Source organism: Sus scrofa, chromosome 3 (assembly GCF_000003025.6).
Source record: "Sus scrofa isolate TJ Tabasco breed Duroc chromosome 3, Sscrofa11.1, whole genome shotgun sequence".
NCBI lineage: Eukaryota > Metazoa > Chordata > Mammalia > Artiodactyla > Suidae > Sus > Sus scrofa.
Genome location: NC_010445.4, coordinates 22,694,919 through 22,715,062, shown reverse-complemented (window position 1 = coordinate 22,715,062; position 20,144 = coordinate 22,694,919). Strand labels below are relative to the sequence as shown.

At 50.0% G+C, this 20,144-nt stretch overlaps 1 protein-coding gene across 2 annotated transcripts in view; it reads right to left on the bottom strand.

Annotated features, from left to right (window-relative positions):
- Nucleotides 1–19,490, bottom strand: part of GGA2 (golgi associated, gamma adaptin ear containing, ARF binding protein 2) — a 38,694-nt gene extending 19,204 nt beyond the window's left edge. The window contains exons 1-6 of one of the 2 annotated variants that reach the window (XM_005656770.3): nt 19,256–19,490; nt 9,172–9,256; nt 7,320–7,395; nt 5,402–5,500; nt 2,587–2,710; nt 1,648–1,751 (exon numbers count right to left, since the gene is read on the bottom strand). In XM_005656770.3, the coding sequence (XP_005656827.2) occupies nt 1,648–1,751; nt 2,587–2,710; nt 5,402–5,500; nt 7,320–7,395; nt 9,172–9,256; nt 19,256–19,475 (708 nt within the window). In that variant the 5' untranslated portion in view covers nt 19,476–19,490. Of the gene's footprint in view, nt 1–1,647; nt 1,752–2,586; nt 2,711–5,401; nt 5,501–7,319; nt 7,396–9,171; nt 9,257–19,135 lie in introns of both variants that reach the window. The other variant, XM_005656769.3, reaches the window with a different exon arrangement.

Here is a 20,144-nt window from a genome sequence, read left to right as displayed (position 1 = left end):
GTTGTCACCACGCGGGGGGCAGGGTTGGGGGAGTAGGTGCTACGGGCATCTAGTGGGCGGAGGCCAGGAGTAACCGTAATCCTACAATGCAGAACATCCCCCAGTAAGAAGTTCCCGTCGTGGCTCAGTGGTGAAGGAACTCCACTAATATCCATGAGGACGCAGGTTCGATCCCTGGCCTCACTCAGTGGGTTAAGGAGCCGGTGTTGCCATGAGCTGTGGTGTAGGTTGCAGACGCGGCTCGGATCCCGTGTTGCTGTGGCTCTGGCGTAGGCCTGGCAGCTACAGCTCTGATTCGACCCCTAGCCTGGGAACCTCCATATGCCGCGGGAGTGGCCCAAGAAATAGCTAAAAAGACAAAAAAAAAAAAAGAAAGAAAGAAAGTTCACTGGCCCAACACATCAATAGCGCTGAGGCTGTCTTGGACTGCACACTCGGACGCGACAGACCTTGGCAATCTCGTCCACTGTATTCCCGATGCCAGAATGCCTGGCACACAGGAGTCGCTCCATCTTTGTTGGATGATGTCAGGAAAGATGGAGACACGGAGCCTCAGAGTCTAAGCAGCCGCCTGAGGAGACCCAAGACTTTCTGTCTCAGAAGTCGTGCCACATCCCCTCCCCAACTCCCCACCCTACCCCCACAGGGGTCAGGCACCCCTACGAGAGGAGCCAGAGGGAAGGGCTGCCCAGAACCTAGCCCAACCCTGCTGGTTCTGCCCACAGCCAGCACCTGGATCTCAGGGAAGGGTACAGCTGAAAGGGATGGCTGAAAAGCACAGGGGACCAAAGGAGACGCGTGCTCCGACTGGATTCTTCCTGGTACCAGTCATCTGACTCTGTGAGAGACCAAAGGCTGCAATGATCAGGAGCACTGCCACCTCTCAGTGGCACCCCAGCATTATCCCGGGGTCTTGGTAGGTTCAGACCACTTTGCTTTTTCTTTCTTTCTTTTTTTTTTTTTGTCTTTTTAGGGCTGCACCCGCAGCATATGGAAGTTCCTGGGTTACGAGTCGAACTGGAACTACAGCTGCTGGCCTGCACCACAGCTGCAGCAATGTGGGATCATGGCAATGCTGGATCCTTAACCTATAGAGTTGAGGCCAGGGATCGAATCTGCGTCCTCATGGATACTAGTCGGGCTCATTACCGCTGAGCCACAACGGGAACTCCCCACCTTGCTTTTTCCCTTCCCTCTTCTTACTGGTGTCTGAAAAGCAAGGATTCGAGGAGGCAGTCATGGAAGGAAAACGGGTGAAATCAGGTTCACTGACACTAAAAAGATCTGAGCCAACACACGAGCAATTCTTTGCTCCCCGCTATTCTCCCCCATCACCACACACTGTGACCGACCACCCAACCCACATTCCCCACCTGCGTTACCCCTTCGTACCTTCTTCCCCTCAGACACTCAACAGAGAACGTGGAAGATACAAAGAACGGGGCCCTTATGACTCGGCCTTCGCGGGAAGAAAGCATCCAGACCTTACACCCCCTCACTCGTGAGAGCCTGCTCCAGAGAGGACGCACAACCCCCCTCCCCACACCCTCCCACACTTTGGTGTGGGGACCAGGGGAGTCCCTAAAAGAAGGGCTCTGGTCAGACTCCAGGTCAGCCACTAAGGGCAGTGAGAAAGAAGCGTCTCACCTTGGACTTTTCTTCGTCAGCATCAAAGATGGAACTCTTGGGCCAGGGAGAAGGTGGGGGCAAGATCTTATCCACTGGTAGTTTAGGGTCTTGCTTTATGATTCCTAAAACATGCAATTCATGAAGTTAACATACTGATGTAGGTTTCCACTGTAAAGTGGATTCAGCAGGATCCACTCTAAAGTTCCTGGATCCCAAGGTCCCTCCTAGAAAACACTGTCAACAACCTTCAAGGGACACACCCAGAATATGATCAAGGCTCTGCATCTTCCCTCGGGAGAATCCACAGAATTGGCACAAAGAGCAGGACATCAGAGCCACCTAAATCAGGGCAGAAGCAGACCCTAAGGCTAGCAGTCTGTGGGCCTTACGCCATAAAAATACGGATCATTTTCTGCAGGTGCATAACCTCCCAGGGCCAGAAATTACTATAGGATCCCCGATGATTCTAAAAATGTTACAAGAGTGCATGCAACAGGGGAAGAAAATAGTTCATCCTGAACCCAGGTTCCTCCAAAAGGAATGTGGGCTCCCAGCTTCCATCCAGGACACAGTTTGGGGCGCCCACCAACACGAGAGGACTCGGCTCATCCTCCAAGGGCCTTACAAAAAGAGAGCGGGAAAGGCCAGATGTCCCACTGAGATCCTCTCCCCAGAAGGGACGCCTCACACTGCTGGGGAAAGGACCCACAAAATGGTTATCCTCAGAGCAGTGGTGAAACCCTACTACCGCTAGAAAAAAAGAACAGGCAAGAAAAGCCTCTGTCCCTGGGGGAAGGGGCAGGGACATGAACTGGGCCCAGAGCTGAGCTGGGGTGGGGCAGGATTACAGAAGATCTCCAGCTCTCACCCCCCTCCCCCAATGCCAAAGCGTACAATAAAGCAAGAAGGACCAGCTACTGTGAGAAAGGAATGCGGCGTGGGTCACGGTAGCCGGACCTTGCTTCTTCAGCATCTGATAAGCATCCCGGATCTTGATGTCTTCGGGAAACCAGACGGTCCAACTGTAGAGTATTTCAATGATTCTTCCTTTAACTTTTTCTGTGGTCCAGGAGCCCAGGTACTGAAGACAGAAAGGAAAGAATTATAGTGCTGGAAGGGACTAGGAGACGGCCCAGCCCACACTTATCACTATAGAGATGGCTGCGGAGGCCCAGGGAAGTGAGCTGCCCAAGGCTGGGTGGGTGCTGAGGCACCAAGAGAGGCCCAACTACGTGGCACCCAATCCCGGCACTCGTTCTGGGTTTCAAGGAGTCGACCTCCAAAGCCAGTGAAATTAAATCCCGCCATTTACTCCCCTGCGTTAGAACCACTGGGGACACGCATTTTTTGACTCGAGCAAGTGTAGAATCGAAGAACATGTTGGGAATGAAAATAAGGTGCAGTGAAAGGAATGACTGAAACTCAAATATTCTGAATCATTTCCTTTTTATGGTAGGGCCACACCTGCAGCATATGGAGGTTCCCAGGCAAGGGGTCAGATCGGAGCTGTACCCAGCCGCTGGCCTACACCACAGCCACAGCAGTTCGGGATCTGAGCCGCATCTGTGACCTACACCACAGCTCATGGCATCAGGGATCCTTAACCCACTGAGCGAGGCCAGGGATTGAACCTGCATCCCCATGGATACTAGTCGGATTCCTTTCCACTGGGCCACGACAGGAACTCCTGAATCATTATTTCTTTAAGATCCTTAAGATTAAATAAAAGGATTATGAAAAAATTTTTAGAGACCATATATTTGATCTTTGTCCTCAGTTCCTGACCCAAAATTTCAAAGACCCTGGGAACTGCCTGAGTGACAGCAACATCTTTTGTCATTCACAGGGAGCCCCCATGGACCATAGCAGAGTTTACACTAACCACTCCTGCTGGGCATTCAATTTCAAGGAAGGGGCTGACCACGTGATTAGAGGAGTGGAACTTTTATTCTCATCCCAATGTCCCCAAGAGAAGAGGGAGGCTAGACACTACGTTCAAGCACATAGCCAGAGATTAAACCAATCGTGCCCACATAATTAGCAATAAAAACGCTAGAACAGGAGTTCCCGTCGTGGCGCAGTGGTTAACGAATCCGACTAGGAACCATGAGGTTGCGGGTTCGGTCCCTGCCCTTGCTCAGTGGGTTAACGATCCGGCGTCGCCGTGAGCTGTGGTGTAGGTCGCAGACGCGGCTCGGATCCCGCGTTGCTGTGCCTCTGGTGTAGGCCGGTGGCTACAGCTCCGATTCAGCCCCTAGCCTGGGAACCTCCATATGCCGCGGGAGCGGCCCAAGAAATAGCAACAACAACAACAACAACAACAACAACAAAGAGAGACAAAAGACAAAAAAAAAAAAAAAAGAAAAAAAAAAACCAAAAAAAACAAAACGCTAGAACAGTGAGGTCCAGGGAGTTCTTGCTGCAGTTCAGCAGATTAAGCAAATTCAGCAGTTCGTGGATACCCAATTAGTATCCACGAGGATGTGGCTTCAATCCCTGGCCTTGCTCAGTGGGTTAAGGATCTGCGAGCTATGGTATAGGTCTCGAAAGCGGCTCAGATCTGCTGTGGCTGTGGTGTCCACCGGCAGCTGCAGCTCCAATTGGATCCCTAGCCTGGGAATTTCCATATGCTGAAAATGCCGCCCTGAAAAGCAAACAAAAACCAAAAAACCCAAAAACAAACAAACAGGAGCTCTCATTGTGGCAAAGAGGAAACTAATCTACTATCCATGAGGATTTGGGTTCCATCCCTGGCCTCGCCCTGTGAGTTAAGGATCTAGTGTTGCCGTGAGCTGTGGTGTAGGTCACAGATGAGGCTCAGATCTGGCATGGCTGTGGCTGTGGTGTAGGCCGGTAGCTGCAGCTCTGATTCAGCCCCTAGCCTGGGAACTTCCATATGCTGCAGCCCTAAAAAAAAAAAAAAAAAAAAAAAAAAAAAAAAAAAGATACAGTGCTTTCCTGTTCTCTGTGACTCTTTGTAGTGAACTAAGGAATCTGGCACAGGGTATCAGAGAAAAGGCTCGACTTGTAGCTGATTCGGCAGATGTGCAAGCAGCATGGCCGTATCCAAAGCTCGAGGCTGATGTCTAAAGTAGACATAGTTTAGTTAGGACTGAGCTCTTAACCTGTGGGGGTCTGTCCTAACTTTGGGGTAGTTATTGTCAGAAATGAATTAAAACAGAGGCCACAAAGGAGCTTCCTGGTGGCTTAGTGGCTTAAGGATCTGGCATTGTCACTGCCATGGCTCTGGTTACTGCTGTGGCATAGGTTCGATCACTTACCCAGGGACTTCCATGTGCCATGAGGGTGACCAAAAAAAAAAAAAAAAAAAGGACAGACAGTTGGTGTCAGAGAATTGCTGGGAAGTAGTGAAGGAAGATCCCATTAACATCGGTCACTCAAGAACGATGCCACTGTGACAGGAGCCAGGAGGAAAGATACAGAGGACAAGGAAAGAAGGAAACTGAAAGCTACACCCGACATCTCCTGCTGTCTCTTCAAGGAAACCTGTGCCCACCAGCTAGAGTGCCTCATCCCCTTCAGGCCACCCATTTATAAGGCTATTTTCATTTTTTATTGATTTACTATTTTTTCAATTTTGGGGGGGCTGTGTTTTGGAGAGGAAAGAATGCACCTCTCAGCTCTCACACCCCTGCGACAGGTGGGCAGCTTCTGCCCCAAGCAGACCCGTCTCTGGACCAAGAAGGGAGACGGGAGCCTGGAAGATGGCGGGCGAGCGGCGCAGGGAGGAGGGCCGGCCCTGGGTACTCACCTTCGGGGACAACACTTTGATGAGCTCATTCAGGAAGCGGAATTTGGCCACCTCGCTGTGGAACTTCTCCCCACAGTGGTTCACACACATCTCCAGGACCTGCAGAGACACAGGACCCCCCGCCCGTGACACATGGAAACCACTGGCTCCAGGGCTCATCTCAACTCTGGTAAGTATTTACTGGAACCATGGCTTAAGATTATGAGGACACTGAAATTTGGAAGAAAGGGTGACACTTTCAGATTAAGAGTGCTTATTGGAGTTCCCGTCGTGGCGCAGTGGTTAACGAATCCGACTAGGAACCATGAGGTTGCGGGTTCAGTCCCTGCCCTTGCTCAGTGGGTTAACGATCCGGCGTTGCCGTGAGCTGTGGTGTAGGTTGCAGACGCAGCTCGGATCCCGCGTTGCTGTGGCTCTGGCGTAGGCCGGTGGCTACAGCTCCGATTCGACCCCTAGCCTGGGAACCTCCATATGCCGCCGGAGCGGCCCAAGAAATAGCAACAACAACAACAAAAGACAAAAGACAAAAAGACAAAAAGACAAAAAAAAAAAAAAAAAAAAAGAGTGTTTATTGGCTCTTGCGGTAACTGACAGGTTTGTGCCCAGGTCGGGTACTCAAGGTCAGCCCACATTTTTTTTTTTTTTTTTTTTTTGTCTTTTTAGGGCCGCATCCATGGCATATGGAGGTTCCCAAGCTAAGGCTCGAACTGGAGCTGTAGCCTCTGGCCTACGCCACAGCCACAGTAACACCAGATCTGAGCGTGTCTGTGACCTACACCACAGCTCATGGCAACACCAGATCCTTAACCCACTGAGCAAGGCCAGGGATCGAACCCGAGTCCTCATGGATACTAGTCGGGTTCGTTAACCGCTGAGCCACGATGGTCACTCCATCATCCCATCTCTTAAGACAACCCTTTGGGCAGGTGAATCTGGTCAAAGAATCACTTCTTCCTTTCTCCTTGGAGGCAGAAATCAGACATGTAATACCCAAGAACTATTAAAACCACGGGTTACCTGCTGGCACTCAAGTGACAAGGGGCCTATAAGGTCCCAAGTTTGGTCCACATTATTGTTTAACATTTCAAATTAGGGTTCCCATTGTGGCTCAGTGGTAACAAATCCGACAAGCATCCCTGAGGATGGGAGTTTGATCCTTGGCCTCGCTCAGTGGGTTAAGAATCTGGTATTGGAGTTCCCATCATAGTACAGAGGAAACGAATCCGACCAGGAACCACGAGGTTGCGGGTTTGATCCCTGGCCTCGTTCAGCGGGTCAAGGATCCAGCGCTGCTGTGAGCTGTGGTGTAGGTCGCAGACGTGACTTGGATTTGGCATTGCTGTGGCTTTGGCGTAGGCTGGCAGCTGCAGCTCCAATTTGGCCCCAAGCCCGGGAACTTCCATATGCCACACATGCAGCCCTAAAAAGCAAAACAAAACAGAACAAAAAAAAAAAAAAAAAAAAAAAAAAACACCATTTCAAATTAGTCACTGACACCGAAAAATTCAGAGAATTTATATGGAAGTCTAGATTTCTGGTTTCTCTTAAACAACAGGATATTCTAGCAACACTGGGCCCAAACTCACACCTGGCAAGAGCCAGCTGGTCCTGCACTGCAGCTGCTCTCTTGAGACTGGGCCCAGGCTCTCCAGGTCTTTGGTCCCCACCCAGCAACTCACTCACTTCTGTTACCCGTCAGGCCCTGTGGGCACCTGACCTTGCCAGCCCTGTCTAAAAAGCCTTCCTTTCCTTCTCACCAAGAGGGCCCAATGCTACTCTCTAGAAACAGATCTAGGAAGCAGGCAATCTGTGCCCAGAACGCCCCCAGCCTGCTGTCCTCAAGGGCAGTGAAGGTGAACCTCTCGAGGCTCCCCTGCAGGGACACGAGAACTCAGGCAATGCAGCAAGCCACACTCACCGTTAAGGCATAAAGAGCTTCTTTCTCTTGTGGAGACTGGATCTTGTGGGCCAGCAGCCAGGGCGTGTGGGTTGGGCTGAGGGAAGACAAAGACACCTGGGCTCAGGGCCGAGAGGAACACACCAGCGGGTCCGCTGTCGAAGACCCCTCTCCTCCGGGAGCCCGGCTCCCAGAGCAGCGGGGAGAAGTGACTGCACGTGGCCATGAAGGAGGCGGCTCCCAGCCACATCTTCCGGAGCTACCGGAAGGGCACGCCGGGCACGCCGTCCTCTCCCCAGCCAACCCGGCCCCACGACCCCTAGCCCTGCATGTGAGCAGCTGGCCAGCCTGTCATATAACCCAGTCAACGCTGGAGCGGAAGATGTCATCGCACTTTTCGCTTGTGTCAAAAGGCCCAACATCTGCTTGGGGTGTGGGATGGAACTCCTGTGAAAGTGGATTGTGATGATCATTGCACAACTACGGGTGTGATAAATTCACTGGGTAATAAAACAAAAACAAACAAACAAAAAAATGCCCAATATCCAGCAACACGCAGCTAGAACAGCTGGATGAGTGTCTCGTTTCTGAAGTTCCTATCCAGATACTTGGGAAACCAAATTCAACAAAATCTTACCCCTTTTCGGCTTTTTCTTAAGAAAAATCACATTTAGGGAGTTCCCATCGTGGCGCACTGGTTAACGGAATCTGATGAGGAGCCCTGACGATGCGGGTTCGATCCCTGGCCTCACTCAGTGGGTGAAGGATCCGGCGTTGCCATGAGCTGCGGTGTAGGTCACAGACAAGGCTCAGATCCTGAGTTGTGGTGGCTGTGGTGTAGGCTGGCGGCTACAGCTCCGATTCGACCCCTAGCCTGGGAACCTCCATGTGCCACAGGAGCAGCCCCAGAAATGGCAAAAAAAAAAAAAAGAAAAGAAAACTCACATGTAAGTTATGGAGAACACACTGATCTTCCACACTGCTGCCACATCCTACCCCTAACATTCACAGGTCTCCTCAGCAGTCATGTTTTGGAACACTATTTTTTTTTTTTTGTCTTTTTGCTATTTCTTGGGCCGCTCCCACGGCATATGGAGGTTCCCAGGCTAGGGGTCGAATCGGAGCTGTAGCTGCCTGCCTACGCCAGAGCCACAGCAACGCGGGATCCGAGCTTCGTCTGCTACCTATACCACAGTTCATGGCAACGCCAGATCGTTAACCCACTGAGCAAGGGCAGGGATTGAACCCGCAACCTCATGGTTCCTAGTCAGATTCGTTAACCACTGCGCCACGACAGGAACTCCTGGAACACTATTTTAAATGCTTCAAATAACTGCCTGTTACAAACTGACCAGTCTGGAGTTTTTTAGAAAACCGCATGACTTTTCTTTCTTTTTTTTTTTATTACTTAATGCATTTTATATGAATTTTCTATTTCTAGAAAAATAATGTTCTCGGGGAGTTCCCATCGTGGCACAGTGGTTAACGAATCCGACGAGGAACCATGAGGTTGTGGGTTTGATCCCTGGACTTGCTCAGTGGGTTAAGGATCCAGCATTGCTGTGAGCTGTGGTGTAGGTTGCAGACGTGGCTCAGATCCTGCGTGGCTGTGGATCTGGGTTAGGCCGGTAGCTATGGCTCCGATGAGACCCCTAGCCTGGGAACCTCCATATGCTGCAGAAGCGGCCCTAGAAATGGCAAAAAGACAAAAAAAAATTAAAAATAGAAAAATAAAAAAAGAATGTTCCCGGTAGATTATGAGAAGGGAAAAAAAGGAGGTAACAAAGCCTGGCCATGTACAACAATCCAGAGAAACAAAGGTACACACAGTCTGAGGTGTCCCCAGAGTCGAGCGTGTGTGCAGTCACCTTACCCATTAGGGTCGGTGTTCACTTGGTCACAGAAGTTCTGGATAGCTGACCAATCCTGTTCCGACATGCTTGGGTCTGTGGCTTTATCTGTCAGAGAAATTTAAAATTTGAATTAGAGAAAGTATAGGCGGAATTCCCATCATGAAACAAGGGAAAAGAATCCAACTAGGAACCATGAGGTTGGGGGTACGATCCCTGGCCTCACTCAGTGGGTTCAGGATCTGGCATTGTCGTGCGCTAGGGTGTAGGTCATAGATTTGGCTTGGATCTAGTATTGTTGCATCTGTGGCGGAGGCTGGCAACTATAGCTCCAATTCAAGCCCTAGCCTGGGAACCACCATATGCCATGGCAGCCCTAAAAAAAAAAAAAAAACAAAAAAAGAAAGTATAGGAGTTCCCATTGTGGTTCAGCGGGTTTAACCTAACGTTGTCTCTGTGAGGTTGCAGATTTGATCCTTAGCCTTCTTCAGTGGGGTTAAGGATGAGCATTGCAGCAAGCTGTGGCTTGGATCTGGTACAGCCGTGGCTGTGGCATAGGCCTCAGCTGTAGCTCCAATTCAACCCCTGGCCTCGGGAACTTCTATGTATCACAGATGAGGCTGTACAAAGTAAAAGAAAAAAAATACAAAGTATAATAAAGAGGAACATACACCTCTCTCCCCAACCCACTCCCCCACCCCCACCCCTGCCACCCAAAAATAAGACAGCCAAGGGCTATGACATCGCACCTCTAGGGCATAAGACCCGGCGGGCAGATCACTGAAAGGGGCAGGGGCCTTGCTACTCACCACTGTCAGGCACAGTGCCTGGCCCAAGATGCAGCCTCAGGGAATGTTTGCTGATCGAATGAATAAGCAAACCGGTGAACGAGCTACTGTCCTGAAAGGGGCTCCATTCCCAGCGCAGGGCTGGCCAATGCGCACCTTCTCAGGACCCATGCCAGGACTCCCCCACCTTGGCCTTGCAGTGAGGATGGGCACGGGCCAGCACCCCTAGGTCTCTTAGCTAGGCGACAGGAAGACTGGAGCATGCCACGAGGCCCCAGGTGGCTCTACCTGGTCATCCCACCGCATCCTCAAAGTAACAGCCTTAAATCTGAGCCTCCACTTACTGAATCCTCTGACCATCCCATGCAAGAAGCTTCTCCACGTACAGAGGTTTATCCAGTCTGACAAGAGAACTTCCTTGCCTTCGGTCCTCAAAATACCATTTCCCTCTGCTCCCTTACAGATGCTCCAGGAACCCAGATCCAGTCATGCTAAGGTTCCCCTCTCCTCAACTGGAACATTCAGATTTGGATGAAATCTGAGGACACTGAGCATGAAGGGTATCAGGGCACAGCCAGGGACAGGAGATACCTGGAGAAAGGGGGATTATCAGAAGTCCTAATGTGAGACCATGCTCCACTGAGGGGAGGGGCAGTCCTGGACCTTCCTGGAATAAGGGGTTGTATGTCTATTTCCTGATGCTAAATGGTAGCAGATTTTTCCTCTCCTTCCACTACTGCTGCCTAGAATCCTTGTCTAGCAACCCCACAAGGATGCCCACTCCACATGCCCTGCCCCCAGACTGCACCAGTCCTCATTCTCACAAAGCAGTTGCTGAGACGCTTCGTCCTGCCCTTTCATGACACTTCCCCTACTCCCCACTGTCCAGCCATGTCCCAGTCTACATGCCCCTCCAATGAAATATCTTACTGGTCCTTTAGTAGATGCAAACTATAGTATTTGGAGTGGGGAGCAATGAGATCTGGCTGTATAGCACAGGGAACTGTATCTAGTCACCTGTGATGGAACACGATGGACGATAATGTGAGAATGTGCTGGGTCACTTTGCTGTACAGCAGAAATTGACAGAACATTGTAAAGCAACTATAACAAAATTTTTTTAAAAATATCTTACTGGTCCTATCCAGAGAAAACCATGACTTGCAAAGACACATGTACTCCGATGTTCACTGCAGCACTATGTGCAATAGCCAAGACATGGAAACAACCTAAATGTCCATCAACAGAGGAGGGGATCAAGAAGGTGTGGTACACAGACACAATGGAATATTACTCAGCCATTAAAAGGAACGAAATACCGGCATTTTTAGCAACATGGATGGACCTAGAAATTATCATGCTAAGTGACGTCCGTCAGACAATGAGACACCAACATCAAATGCTTTCACTGACATATGGAATCTGAAAAAAGGACAGAATGAACTTTTTTGCAGAACAGATACTGACTCACAGAATTTGAAAAACTTATGGTCTCCAAAGGAGACAGTTTGGAGGGTGGGGGGATGCTCTGGGGTTGTGGGATGGAAATCCTATAAAATTGGATTGTGATGATCATTGTACAACTATAAATGTCATAAATTCATTGAATAATTTTAAAAAAAGAAAAGAAAATTGTCAGAACACTGTAAACTAGCTATAATGGAAAAAAACAGGAATCATTTAAAAAATAAAACAAATTAAATAGGAGTTCCCGTCATGGTTCAGTGGTTAATGAATCCGACTAGGAACCATGAGGTTGTGGGTTCCATCCCTGGCCTTGCTCAGTGGGTTAAGGATCCAGTGTTGCTGTGATCTGTGGTTATGTTGCAGACGCGGCTCAGATCACGTGTTGCTATGGCTGTGGTGTAGACCGGCAGCTACAGCTCTGATTAGACCCCTAGCCTGGGAACCTCCATATGCCTCAGGAGTGGCCCCAGAAAAGGCAAAAAGCCAAAGGAAAAAAAAGAAAGAAAGAAAGAAAGCCACAAATTAAATTAAAAAAAAAAAATCTTACTGGTCCTGACAGAAAAGCTCTTTCAGGCTCTGCAAATGAGTAATTCTTAGGGCCATACCTCTGATACCATTCCTCTAAAATCGTATCCATTCTTCAAGACCATTCTGAATTTCCATCTCCTCCCCCAAACCTCCTCCCACTACTCCAGTTCCCATTAATTCTCCTCCTTTCTGATTACTTAAGACTTCACAGTCACCTAGACTAACTTCCTGCCATCAGTCACATTTATGTCACATGGAGGTCGTGTGTCTCCCAGCTCAACCACATTCCATGGACAGAACTCAATCCCCCACCTTCCTGCCCACCAACTCCATCCTAAGTGAAAAAAGGAAGAAGGAATCCCATCATCCATCTCCACAGGCCCCTCCTTCTTCCTCCTCAAAGCTCTTTCCCTGCGTTCCGTCTCTCAAAATGCTGGTCACCCTTCCAGACCCAATTCTAATGCCCCTTCATAAACTCTTCTCTGATCTAAATTTTATCTCCCAGCCCCACAACAGAGATGCCATCTCTTTGGTATCAGCAGGCCCGCATCCTGCCTGCCCCTCTTTTAGGATGGGGATCTCCAGCTCCATCCCTTCTTATTACATGTCCTTGGGTTCTCCGAGCCTCAGTTTCCACAACAATAAAATAAGGAAATTGGTACCTTCCCTGTGGGATAGTTATGAGATTTTTAGAAAGTAGTGTCTGGGCAGAGCTTCCATGCCTGCTCACTTGCATCTCTCACAAACGTCCTATCTTAATAAATCTATTTTTGCCTATCAAAAAAAAAAAAAGAAAAGAAAAGAATGTCTGAAGGAGGTAGCATGGCAGCAAAGATTAAGAAATCAACACAAGGTAGCTAATCTTATTATAACAGTCTCTGCCTTTTACTTTGAAAATAGGTATACCTGCCTTACTACACTTAAACTTCAAGAGTTTATTCCAAGTTTATTCCAAAAGGAAGGCAGCAGCTCATTTTCCTACAGTGCTTAGTACAGGGCCTTACCTATAGGCACGAAATAATTACTTGTGACATAAGCAAGACAGTGGTTCTCACTGAGTCTTGTTAAAGAGATCTGATTCATCTAAAATAATTCTATTCTTTTCCGTGGCTCAGCGGAAAAGAATCTGAGTAGCATCCATGAGGACACAGGTTCGATCCCTGGCCTTGCTCAGTGGGTTAAGGATCCAGTGCTGCCGTGAGCTGTGGTGTAGGTTGTAGATGCAGCTCGGATCCAGAGTTGCCATGGGGTGTAGGCCAGCAGCTTCAGCTCTAATTAGAACCCTAGCCTGGGAACCTCCATATGCCTCGCATGCAGCCCTAAAAAGACCAAAAAAAAAAAAAAAAAAATTTCTATACCATTCAAATTTCATGAAGTTTCAGTTCACTACAAGGTCTAGCTTGATACCTAAAAGGTACTCAGACCTCAACAGAAGACTGAACCTAGAGGCACGCAGGACTCCAAATCACTGCGCAGAATCCAGCTCTCCCCTTCCTCCTCTGCTGCTAAGTCACTGGCTTTTCCAAAGAAAGGGAGGAAAAAACCTCCACAAGGTTAGATAACATTCTAAACCCTCAATCAAGACAAAGCAACAAAAAGATCTATAATGTTTTAAGTTTTTTTATCTGCTATATCTTACAAGGATTCCCATAGCTGCTAAATAATAGCAATAATAGTAATAGCTGCCCCAATTCTCTTGTTTTTAAGAACTTCCTGTGGGCCAGACACCATGCTGAGTGTTTTCCAAGCATCCCTTTCCTGTCATCCTCAGAACAGCTGAGGCTGGTACCATTATCCCATTTTACAGATGAAGAAACCTGCTCAGCCACGGAGTTAGAAAATGATGAACAAAAATTCAATCCAGGTTTGCCTGATTCTAGGGCCCAAACAGACTTAACTTTCTTATGGCTAAGTTATCAGTTCCTTGGCAAAGGTGGGGCCTCTTTTGGGAACAAGTTTCTTCGACTTTCCATTCACTAAGGTATCAGCTCCCTGGGCAGGAAGATGTCTGTCTCACCTTCCCCAGCTCCAGCAGCTAGCAGAGTGGCAGGCATGGATATCCTCTAATCAATGAAGGGTCCTTCTTTTGTTATGCAGAACTTAGCCAGTTGGCTGGACACACTGCTGACACCAGAAGACGGCGATTCCAGTTCTGAAATAACTGGATCTCTGAGCACTTAATCCCATCCTGCCAAGCTGTTTCGGTGGCCTTGAGCAGCTCCAGAGAAAACCAGGCCATAGCAACCCTACAGGGCTGTTTGACCCCAACCTGCCCCCAGGAGTGGCTACAGGCCAGACAGGACCTGGCCAGGGAGAGACTGAAAAAAACTCCCTTCTCAACCCTGATCACAGCCCCAATCGTGCACCAAGAATGGCTCTCCATTGGGCCTGAGGGTGGTTGATTTAGTGGCACTTGGGCAGGACAAATATAGGACTATGGCCATGTAGTTGCTTAATAAAAGCAATGTCTGCATGCATTGCAAGTCAGCTACAGCGGGAGAGGGATTAAGAAAACAGCTGAGACCTCTAGCTGTGAGTGAAATGGTTCATCTAAGAGTGACTAATTCAAAAGCCAAATCGGCTCACATCAGCTGCCTACCAACAGCCCCCCAGGTCATGACCTTGAGCTGGAGCAACCAGTGCTAGTAAAGGGAGCCCTGAGGCTGCAGGGAAGCATTCACCTGGAGGAACACTTGGAACTCATCCAGAAGTTCCCATCCTGGCTCAGTGGTAACAAACCCGACTAGGAACCATGAGGATGCAGGTTTAATCCCTGGCCTTGCTCAGTGGATTAAGGATCCGATTGCTGTTGCCTTGAGCTGTGGTGTAGGTCGCAGATGCGGCTCAGATCCAGTGTTGCTGTGGCTCTGGCAGAGGCTGGCAGCTACAGCTCCAATCCAACCCCTAGCCTGGGAACCTCCAAATGCCGCAGGAGCAGCCCTAAGAAAACAACCAAAAAAACAAAAAACCTCAATCCAGCAGTGGCACCGCATCTACAAGAGGTACCCACCCGCCCGTTCAGTCCTGCAAACACTCAACACAGCACGTGCTGAAAGCCCAAGACCCACCGCAGGAATGTCCCATGCTGGCCTCCAAGATAAAGAATGAGCTCAGCCCTAGAGAAGCTTGGAGAATATAAATAGATTGCGATCCAGACCACTCCCATCCCCCAGAGAGGCATAAAAGTGAGGCCAGAAGGAAGATAGGTCATATCACCTGGGAGGAGGTCGGGGTGGAAGAAGAAAGAACTTTACAGAGCACCCGCTTCAAGCTAATGCATCGCTGGCAGCACTACCAGAGCTAGAAACGCAGAGACCAAGAGGCCCCCGTGCTGCTGTTAATAGCAAAAGACGCCCTTGGAGTTCCCGTCGTGGTGCAGTGGAAACGAATCCAACTAGGAACCATGAGGTTGCGGGTTTGATCCCTGGCCTCGCTCAGTGGGTTAAGGATCTGGTGTTGCCGTGAGCTGTAGTCTAGGTCACAGATGCGCCTCGGATCTGGCGTGGCGGTGGCTGTGGCGTAGGCCGGCAGCAACAGCTCCAATTAGACCCCTAGCCTGGGAACCTCCATATGCCGCAGGTGCAGCTGTAAAAAAAAAAAAAAAAAAAAAAGGACAAGACTCCCAACAACTCAAAGTGTCTACTACACCAAAAAAAAAAAAAAAAAAAAAGTGTCCACGAACAAGGAACTGGTTAAATGGAGCATAGCACCCCCATGCATGGGGCATATGAGGCTTTTCATTAACAAGAAGGAGGCGGCTCTAAGTGCAGTCATGTGGATCGATGACCAAAATAAACCAAGTGGGGAAAAAGCTGCACGACGCACAGAGGCTGCTGCTTGTATTTTTAAAGCATGAGCTTCTGGTAAAACAGCTTTTTTTTTTTTTTCCAACCAGATTCTTGATGTTCCTCTGCAGAACTACTCCTTCCCAATTCTGAGTCTGATACATTTCCTTTCTTTTTTGGCAAAACAATATGAGTTAGTTCTAAATTCCCACTAAAGGATGCGCTGGGGTTGTGGGATGGAAATCCTATAAAATTGGATTGTGATGGTCACTGCACAACTATAAATGTTTTGTTTTGTTTCTTTGTGTTTTTGCCATTTCTGGGGCTGCTCCCTCGGCATATGGAGGTTCCCAGGCTAGGGGTCCAATCGGAGCTGTAGCCACCGGCCTACGCCAGAGCCACAGCCATGCGGGATCCAAGCCACGTCTGCAACCTACACCACAGCTCACGGCAACACCGGATCCTTCACCCACTGAGCGAGGCCAGGGATCAAACCCGAAACCTCATGGTTCCTTGTCGGATTTGTTAACCACGGAGCGACGATGGGAACTCCCAACTACAAATGTTAATAAATTCATTGAGTAATAAAAAAAAAAAAAGATACCAATAAAAAAAGTTAAATTCACACTAAAAAGGCTAGTGATAATAATAGCTAACGCTACGTGCCAGCACTATCCTCTAAGGGCTTCACATGTGTTAACTCCTGTGATCCTCACAACCCCAGAAAGGACTTGTTATTCATTCCTGTCTTAGAGACGCAGCTGCCGGGCTTGCTGAGGCAAGATCTGCGGGTAAGCTGAGCCCTGGGGTCCTCCGACCCGCCCCCGCCCGGAGGGACTTCCTTTTCCATCCAGACGCCTGCGGTGGTTTCCTTCCACCCCACGCCTGTCCCTGCCACCACGCCACCAAGCCCTCTACGTCTTGCCTTTTTCCAACCTACCACCTCCACCAGGCTCCAGCCCCCACAGTAAACTGCACTTCACTCCCGTTGCTCCAACACAAGGGCGGGGGCAGGCATGAATATCACAGAAGCAACGCATACTACAAGAGACATTTCTTTCTTTTCTTTTTTTCGTCTTCTGGGGCATATGGAGGTTCCCAAGCTAGGAGTCGAATCGGAGCTGTAGCTGCAGGTCTACGCGAGAGCCACAGCAATGCAGGATCCAAGCCGTGTCTGCAACCTACACCACAGCTCACGGCAACGCTGGATCCTTATCCCATGGAGCGAGGCCAGGGATTGAACCCACCACCTCATGGCTCCTCGTCGGATTTGTTAACCACTGCGCCACAACGGGAACTCCCAAGATACATTTCTGAAGTCTACTCAACACTCCAAGGCCCAAACTGAGAGGATGAGGTGTGGGTGTGTATGTCCCTGTCCATGCCTTGCACGGCACATCTGGTCACATCTGAGGACATTTTGGTGGTCAAGTGTGGGAAGGGGATGTGAGCTATGATATGGGTTCTAGCCCTGCTTGAACAACTGGAAGAGCTCACAAGTTTGGGACCACACTGGTCTAATGCAACTGGAGCTGAACAACCCCCCTCCTTGAGCAGCCACAGTTCCTTTTTCTGCTCCCCCTGAGTCAGCTGCGAGCTGGCCTCTAACCCAGCCCACTTGACTTTTGCAACTCTATTGCCTCCTAGTCAACCACCTTCTGCCCCACCATTGAACACCCAAAGAGATCTCACCAAGCTTTCAGTTGCCAGATTCCAAACACCCCCTCCTCCTTCCTCATTCGAATTCTACCTCTCAGCAGCAAAACCACCTACCAACTACACCCTCCTTGGAGATCTGTGGCTCCCCACTCTCCCAGCTCTCCTGCTGCCTGTAAGCTCAGCCTTCTGTCACCAGGCTGCTTTCCCCATCTGCTGCTTAAATGCTGAGGTTCTCCAAGCTCTCTCTGCAAACCTCTGCTCTTCCTAATGCGCACAGCCCCCCCCCCCGCCCCCAGGCAAGCTCAGTGCCAACAAACTGAAGGCTCCCAGGCTGACTTCCAGCTCTTAGCCTCTCTGGAGCCAGACACCTGCCTAGAGAGCTTCTCTTTGTGCTGCGAGCACCTCGAACTCCATTCCTCACAAGGGAGGCATCTCCCAACCAGTTACCTGAGCCTGAAACCTGGGAATCCACCCTAGATTGCTCCTGGCCTCTTGCCTCTATTCCAGTGTGTCCAGGCTGATTATACCAGCTAATTATTTCTATTCTCCATCCCAATACCTTCGTTCTTTTTCAGCCTCGACACACCACCAGAAAAGCTTTTTATCTGCTCTCTCTGCCTGAACTCTCCTATCCCTACCTAACCCATCTGGCCCTTCACAAGGCTGCAGGTGATGCCTTTAAGGGGTGTACTTGATCTCAGAATCCCAGGCTGAAAACCCCAACACCTGCCTCCCCCACCACATCATGAGATAAACTTTACACTCCTTTCTGCAGCGTTCAAGACCCTTGAAGATCTCGCCCCAACTAGCGGAACCACCTTCCTCAGGCTCTGCACTCCAGCAGTACTGGCCTCCTTCTTCCCAGAATGCTTCACACACTCGGGTTCCCCCAGCTTCTGCACAGTTTCCCATATATGAAATGTTGCCTCCATTGTCCATTCAAATGCCTTGTCTGAGACAATCCCCCGGTAAGCAAACCAACGCCCACCACCAGACATTAAACAAACGCTCTCCCTCCTAATAGGCGGTAATTTTAACAAAGTACTGTTGTTGCCTGCTGGTACCCACCTAAAAATGTCTTTGTGAACAAGGACCCTTTGTTGCATCTCAGGACTCCCCCCTCCACAAGCAGAGCCCCATACAAGAAGCATATGCTTTAACATCTTTGCATTTCAAGTTCCCACCGATAACACATCGACCCCTACTCCTAGGACTGTCATCAAGCTTCCAAGAGACAATACACATAAGAAGTCCAGCCAGAACCAACGTGCACAAAAGGTCTAAAGGGCTTGTTTTGACATGAAAGACGGCAGCCAGAGAGAGAGAGATCTTCCCCAGGAGGATGCTTATTTTTTGCACGACTAAGTCTCCGTAAGCCTAAAGGGCTTCATACCCAAAACGGGGTTCAAAACAAAAGCTGTCTCCTGGGCTCCTAACGAGGATTAACTGTGGCTGAAATGCTTTTAGCACAGTGCAAGGCATAAAAGCGAAGCTCAATAAACGTTAGCCATTACGTTGTTAACAATATTTACGCACCGAGACGGGGGGTGGGGGTTGGGGGGAGCCCTGGGTGGACTCCTGGGGCTCCTCTCGGGGCGATCCTCCCACCAGCGCCCGACCCAGCCCCTCCTCCCCGGGCGTCCTCCTCCCCGCGGCCACCTGCCCGCCAGCCGGCCTCAGAAGAAAGGCCCAGGGAGGCGGGAAGGGAGGCCTCACGTTGGGCGCTGGGCCGGCGCCCAGGGGCGGCCCTGGCTACTCACTGAGCCACAGCTCCAGCGCCGCCGCCGGCCCCGGGGGCCCCTCGGCCGACTCGGCCCCCGCCGTGGCCCCGGCCCCTGCCGCCACCGCCGTCGCCGTTGCCGCCATGGGCCCAGCCCCACCTCCGAGCCCGCGGCCGCTCTTGCCCTTCAGCCGCCCGCCTCTGGTGGGTTCCTGGGCTGCAGACGCGGCAGGAGCGCTCGGCACGTGACGGGGCGGGGCCTTAGACCACGCCCTCCCACCCGGCCCCGCCTCTGCGCAGGCCCCGGGCGGGGGGCGCTCCCTCGCTGCGGAGACCTCCGCAGCTGGCAGGTCTGGCTCTTCCGTCCATCCAAAGCTCATCGAGCCAACCTCTCAAGGCCTGCGCCCTCTAGTCTTGCAGAAGGAAGCTTGCCAGATAAGAGTGCGGACGCCCCGTTCAATTTGAGGATCAGATAACGAATTCTTCTAGAATTTTTATTCCAGGAGGTCTTTCCGGACCACCCCCCCTGAAAGGATAACGCCCTGCCTCCCTCCATAGTCGGCTTTACTTTCTCCAGCGTACATGACATCCTGAGCTTATCAGGCATTTACTTATGGTGTCAAAGGATAATCGCCCCCCCCCAAAAAAGTCATGGTTCTCATACTTTATAAAATGAAGGAGTGTCACATATTTTAACTCTTTAATTAAATCAGGGGATCAAGCAGATGGTACAGTCTGTGCAAAAAAAAAAAAAATCAAAAAAGGGCAAGTTTATACAGAATAAAGGAGTGTTGGAACAGATGTTCAAAGGATCACAAAACTAGCTCAGAAAACTAACTTGCCTGTTTATAGGCAGGAATTTTTCGTGTTGGTATCAGTTATGCACAAGTAACAGAGAAGTTAATGAGGCAGAATATTAACTCAAGGAGTCAGTGTAGGAGCTTGGGCTTCGGTGCATTCTATGATATGGCCATGGATTAACATGTGTGGCTTAAGGACTCCAGGGGGTAACATCCCCACAGGCCTTGTTTACTATAGGGAGTGTATCT